This window comes from Bactrocera latifrons, unplaced genomic scaffold, assembly GCF_001853355.1.
Source record: "Bactrocera latifrons isolate USDA-ARS-PBARC rearing strain unplaced genomic scaffold, ASM185335v1 scaffold_8, whole genome shotgun sequence".
In the NCBI taxonomy this organism is placed as follows: Eukaryota; Metazoa; Arthropoda; class Insecta; order Diptera; family Tephritidae; genus Bactrocera; species Bactrocera latifrons.
In genome coordinates, this window is record NW_017537489.1 from 1,773,554 (window position 1) to 1,780,343 (window position 6,790).

The window sequence follows — 6,790 nt, forward strand, 5'->3', positions numbered from 1 at the left end:
TTCTTTAAGCCCAACTCCAATAAGGATCCAATATCAAAAAAATCGTTTGAAATTTGTGAATTTGCCATAGAGCTCCTTAATATCCAAGCGAAAATCTTCAATTCAATCCCATTTTTATATCGAAAAACAGAAGCATTTTAATTATACATAATAAAGTATGAAATTCATCATTTTCTGCAATCCCAAAGATAGAGTGTTTAATTATAAGAACTACGTTAAATTACTAACATACACTTATTTACTAATAATAATATAAAATAAACCTTAAACCAACATTTTTTGTAATGTAATCAAAATTGCACATAAGCACTTACATTCATTAATACTTCAACATCCGCCGGATACTTGCGTTTATGCATTTGTTACATGCAAGTATGTATGTGTGTATGCACTTCATTTCGTGTGAGTTTGATGCTATCCCCATTTATATTAATTAAACATTTTTAGGCATTTTGCTTATTAATATGCAGTTGGCATAGCACCAAAGGTATTTAAACAGCTTACTTATCACATTCGCGATTCCTTCTGTTTTAAAATTAGAATAGCAATAAATGAATTATTTGAACAATTTAACATCGAAAATGTGTGAAAAACAAACGGCGATGTCATTTCAATGAGTGTTGCCAATCAGTAAAAATCTAAATGTCAAATTGTAGCGCATCATAACGACTAAACGCATTCAACTAGCTGTTTATTTCATAAAATAAATATAGCACATAAAAGAGGCTTTAACTAAATATAAATTGTTAATATTTTAATTATATTGTGCCTATTTCAACATATTTCCAACATTCGCAACGGGAAACAGTGTGGTCAATATAAATAACGTACAACGTATGCTTCACCATGACCTTTCTTTTTGACCACACTGTGTAGTATGGCAATACCAGCGTGGTGAATAGATAACGAAATAGAAAATGCCAAAAAGAAAGTTGAGTTAAATATAAAAAACAATAAAATTGTAAATATTGTGTGCATTAAACAAAAACAACACGAATCGTTAAAATAAGAAGAAAATCTTTTCCAAATGAAAGTCAAGTCTATGTGGATTCCTTAGCTTGGTGAATTGCGTGTAACAAAGTGCAAATGGAATAAAGACCAGCGGCACAAAAGATTATGGTCAGGTGCAGGGGCAGTACAAAGTGAAATAGGTGTAATTGAATTTATAGACATGTGTGCATATGTAAATGGATATTAATCGACAAAAAGAAAATTAGCCAACGGGCAATTTGCAATTGGCATTTTTAAGTGAGTTATAGTCTCGTGTCGCCTGCAATTCTAATGTTCTTGTGCACATACATACATACGCATAATTTTGAATTCGCACAGAAATTAAGTTGTTTATGAGTGTATGTATTTGTATAAAACTTAATACAAATGAGTTATACTGTGTGGAGGGAATTGAGCTAGTGAAAGTTGTCGAAAAATTCCGTGCGTGGCTAAAGAAGGTCACGATTTAGGTTCCGGAATATAGACGCGAAAGTAGGTTGTTTGCAGCATGAACATATGAAGAAAAAATGCTTTGAACATCTATCAATTGAGTTTTGTAGTGAAGTGGGTTGTGTGCAAAGAAAACTACTACTATTTTCAATTTCAGCGTTAGTGATAAAGCATGTTTTCTTCTGGTGCGTTTGTGGTATTCACCCCAAGAAAATTTCTAATATTCATGGTATTAGTGTAAAAAACATGACTATTATTGGCGACGTTGGATAATTTGCAATACGCCAACATCAGCCTCATGTTTACATATAGTTCTGTGGATTTGACAAAAATCCATCATAAAACTTGCTTAAAAAGTAAGTAATAAGTTAAGAGTACTTTCCACATGGCATGTTGACTTGGAATGGTAGTAGAAAACCTCAAAGGTCTGGTAGCATCTCGATAACTTCACACTTAGTTATCGTTTGGACGTATGTATAATAATCAGCTGTTGGCTTTCCTCAATTTCGGCCTTAAGCAAATACATATGTACATATCTACATACCATTGTCATTTTTTTGTACAAATGTGCCGTGGGTAAAATTTACCTGCGGTTTTGCTCTGATTCAAATCATCGATAGCCGATAGAACAAATGAATTGAAATTAGTTTGTTAAGTGAAAATTAATCCGAAATGTTTCAATTGAGTGATAAATTTGTTGATATAATTAATATAAATTACATATAATTCGTTGATATACACGAATGTGCTTTCACCGCAATAGCTTCACATACACGCATGCAATTTATCCAATTACGCTCGGGCACTGCTACAACTTTGATCATTTTCACTTGATGAGCTCATGTTCCATTGTGGCAAAAAAAGAATTAAATATAAAATTAAATTTATAGCAAAGAAAACGTAAAATATGTGAATGAAAAAATATGTTATTCGGTTTATGCTATTTAGACTGTAACATGAATTAGTTTTCATTTAAATTCGCAATGAATAAATTTTGTCTAGTATACAAATACGTGCACGAGTGCTAAAATATTGCAACACGAAAAAAAAACAATATTTTGAGAAAAAAATTGCTAAACCCCTTACATTGGTGTGTTTTTTAAATTGTTAATATCTAAATCTGACATACATTTATATATTATTGCTGTGTTTATAAATATTTCTGAAACATTTTGGATTTCGTATAGCATTCTTTTGAGAATACGAATATGTGCAAACACATGCACACAGTATTGTACATAATCACTTATCTTTAGAACATAAACCTGGGAGACGCAGGCATAAACAAACCTTGTCTACATACGAAGTGAGTGTTTTGCAATAATCATATTTTTGGCCAGTACAACTAAAAAATTTAATTTGTTTACTTTTTCTATTACGTTCAGCAAGTATAATCTAAGAAATCAATACTGGTTTAATTTATCGGAGAAAATCAATTTTCGCTATTGGCTTTTGTAACTATAATGGTGGATAAAGACGAAGACAAGAATATTGTAACGAACAATATAGCTCAAAAACAGGAACAGAATAAGATTGCGCAAAAAACACATAACTTATCGTCAACAGCACCAATAACAACATCATCTCCATCTTTACAACACACCTCAAATGCCGCGGGAGCCAGTTGCAATCAGATTGCAACAAACTCTACACACCTGGTAGGCAGTCATAACCATCCAAAATTGATACCCATACAGAGTGTACTAAACACCACCGACTCACACCATCAGAATACTGCAGCAGCTACACATCAAGCAAAAGGCCATGATAATACCACAACTTTTCCCCAATTCATTACCGGTAGTGCTAGTGGTGCCCATACGCAACTGGCCACAGAGTTGCCTCACGAAGACGAGGAAAGGTTAGAGAAGCTATTCAACACGCTTGATCGGGACGGTAATGGACGTATAGATATTCATGATCTCTCAGAAGCATTACGAGAGTTTGGTCTCTCAAGTGTTTATGCCGAGGTACGTTTTAAGTAAAAAAAAAAAACAATCACATAAAGACTTAATTGGAAATACTGTGCGAATCAGTAGAGAGTTTTAATAAAATTGTGAAGCTAGGTGCATTTTTAGCTTCGTGTATTATAATAAAATTGTTATTGCAAATATTAATTATTGGTGAACTTAAATCGAATTAAAAAAATATGTATGATGGACGCATAAAAAAAGTGCATACATTTGGTATATTAAAAGCGAAAAAACAATATAATACGGTGTGACAACTTACAACTAAATTATCGATATATTAGTGTCAAGTGCTTTTTAAATATGGACTCACCTTTCCATTATCTTTGTCAATATTTATTTAAAGAAATTCTTGGAACAATCCGATATTAATCAAAGTGGCGATGTTGGCCTGGCAGAATTCGTGTTCTATGTGCGGGAGCACGAAAAGAATTTACGACTACAGTTTTCACATCTGGATAAAAATAAAGATGGTTTGTGTACCAATAAATTGCATTATAATTGTGGGCATATAATTTTCCATTTTATTTTATTTTTTCAGGCAAAGTGGATTTGGAAGAGTTAATAGACGCTTTTAAAGATTTGGGCATTGAAGTTGACCCAGAGGAAGCCACAAATCTACTTTCACGGTAGGTTGCCACACATGTGTTAGGTTATCATATATATTAACACGATTTAATTATTTAATTTTTAACTGTTTGTAGCAATTTAATTAGTTGTAGTTTAGCTGTTTTACATAACATGAGTCACATGTCACATAACAATATTATTGTAACTGTTGGATTCAATAAGTTGAAACACAATTTTAGCTATTAGAATCCGATTTTTATCATTTATCAAACACAATACATCACAAATAATAAAGTTAAACGTTTAGGAAGTTTATACAACTTCCAGGTACGTTTCATCATACCAACACTATTTTTTGACATTTAACATTATGAATACCCTTCGTAATACTTTTTAGCAGTTTTTAGTTCCTCCAAAAAGACTTAGGGTAAGTCCAGACATTTCGACACTATAAAAAAAAAAAAACTTTTCCAAATACATACATACGTAACTGCGTAGCTCAACTATATGATTTGTAAGAAAAGTAATAAAAATTAAGAAAGGCGTTCTAGTTGCCCAGTTTTAATTATTGAGATTTTAAGGCAGCTTGTTGTTTTGCCCGCTTTTTTTTATATTTGTATATACATACATATATGTAAATTTAAATACAAAAAAAAATTATACTGTTTTACTAACAAGTTTTTCTTTTCTTAATAAAGCCACAAACCAAATCACTTCAGTTCGTTTTATATTTACATAATACGTAATTTTCCTAAGTTCGGCTATATTTGATGTTTGCATTTTTCGTTCCCTATTAGGATAAAAAGTTATCAGAAATTCTCTGTCGTAAGGTGAGAGATCGTGTTTAGATTAAGCGAACTGTATGTGACGTGCACTTGTCCAATTGTCTGAATGTATAAATATGTATGTATGTATGTATCGGTAAACAAAAAAAAAAAAAAATAATTAAAACTTTTGCATGCTCTTTAGTGATTCTAAATTAAATTTTTTGTTTACGTTCATCGACATTTTCGTGCCTGCCATACTTATTTATAATGTTTTCTTATTTCTATATCTTGCAATTACCAATATAGAATGGATCAAGATGGAAGTTTAAATATTAGCTTTAATGAATGGCGCGATTTCCTATTATTGGCACCATCCACTGATATTCACGATTTGATCAAATTCTGGCGGCATTCTACTGTAAGTATATTTGAAATAGTCTTTTTTTTAATGTGATTGAATGTTTGTTTAGCGTGTGTAGTTGCATTTTATGGAGATTTTAAATTATTTGTATGCAAATGGCGATTGAGAGAGATAAAGAAAATTAAATTTTTTTTTTGCCACCAAGCTAAGAAATCGCTAAAAAAAATGAGTTTGCTATTTAAATATTTGCTCTCTTCGATTTGTCAAGAATTGAAGAGAGTGAGTTGAGCAAACTATACAACTGTTTGCTATCATATACACTGTTTAGATGGCAGTTACATATGTATGTACATATATGCTATAGTGGTCCAATCATCGGGGCAAAATTCTGCCGAACTAACAGTCTTTGGTCGGATAAAAATACGGGTCCGTTCCAGTTACGCAGACCCGACTTTCGTGAGAACGACTCTGCACATCACGATGATCGCTTATATACATACATATATATTTAATTGCTTCTCCGACTTTCCTTCTGGCTGTTACGAACCTCTTGGCCAACTTAATACACCCTGTTCAGAGTATAAAAAAAAATGAATTGATTTCGACAAGAGAGCAACGAACAAAGATAGCGAGCAGAGAAATGCCGAAACGAAGACGATTATAATTTGTAATTAATAAATGTTAAGCAACCTTATTGAAGTGTCAAATTTAAACAAAAAAATATTTTACTTTTTTTTCGGTTTCATTCATTAGAGCTCCACTCTTCAATTTGTGAGACAGTTCACGTCTTTTGGTATGAATCTAGCTTTGACATGATGCATACCCAAAACATTAACCAAAATGTCACGATTCATACCAAAAACATTAACCAAAGGGTCACTAACACTTCACACGAATGTAAAACTAAAGTTTGTACTAACCTAGAGGAAAATTTTTTAATTATTATTATTTTTTTTTTTTTTTGACCTAGTTCGAGTCAAATTTGATCAGACCGTGTAATCAATAAGAATGATTTTCAAATTTCTTTATAAATATTAAAAAAAACTGCAAAGAATATCTCTTCTCTTGCTTGCTTCTCTTTTGTCACACTAGAAATTGTTTGCACAAACACATTTATTTTTTTGCTAAAGGATTAACAATGTCAGTGGAAGTGCCCGAAACTCAAAAAAAAAATCCTTTGTATTTCACTCACTGAACCAAAATAATAATTTAATGCCACTGCCAACTGTTGAATGTATGGCAAATGTAACGACATCATTTATTAGGCTCTGCGCTTATTTTATATATTCTGCTATTACAGCTCTAATTTTCTGAATAAACAGTTGAGATGTCGCTTTTATAAGTCAATTAGCATCCATAAGAAAGAAAGGGGTATTAGTTGTTAAAAGACGCTAACTACTTTTGTATGTATTATTAATGGAAAGTTCGCTTGTTATGCATTAAACTCTTTTCAGGATGAGAGATTGGATGAGAATTGAAAGCGATACGTAAGCTTTTGCAAATTAGTAATGAATAAATTATTTTAATTCAATTTTATTTTGTATTATTTATTTTCTTGTTTTGTTTACAATATTTATTCTAATGTTATAGTATATACACACATGTACTATATGTATGTGTCAGGGTTGCGAATTTTTAATAATAATATAATTAAAAAAATTGGAAATTTATCTTAAAGTCGG

General features: G+C 31.4%; 1 protein-coding gene across 6 annotated transcripts in view; it reads left to right on the plus strand.

Annotated features, from left to right (window-relative positions):
- The first annotated feature begins 934 nt into the window (after positions 1-934).
- LOC108976797 (calcium-binding mitochondrial carrier protein SCaMC-3) overlaps positions 935-6,790 on the plus strand; it is a 20,019-nt gene continuing 14,163 nt past the window's right edge. The window contains exons 1-8 of one of the 6 annotated variants that reach the window (XM_018946142.1): positions 936-1,248; positions 2,628-2,746; positions 2,826-3,098; positions 3,171-3,410; positions 3,757-3,883; positions 3,952-4,039; positions 4,778-4,810; positions 5,054-5,165. In XM_018946142.1, the coding sequence (XP_018801687.1) occupies positions 2,904-3,098; positions 3,171-3,410; positions 3,757-3,883; positions 3,952-4,039; positions 4,778-4,810; positions 5,054-5,165 (795 nt within the window). In that variant the 5' untranslated portion in view covers positions 936-1,248; positions 2,628-2,746; positions 2,826-2,903. Of the gene's footprint in view, positions 1,249-2,627; positions 2,747-2,825; positions 3,411-3,756; positions 3,884-3,951; positions 4,040-4,777; positions 4,811-5,053; positions 5,166-6,790 lie in introns of all 6 variants that reach the window. The other 5 variants (XM_018946136.1, XM_018946138.1, XM_018946137.1 and 2 more) reach the window with 5 other exon arrangements.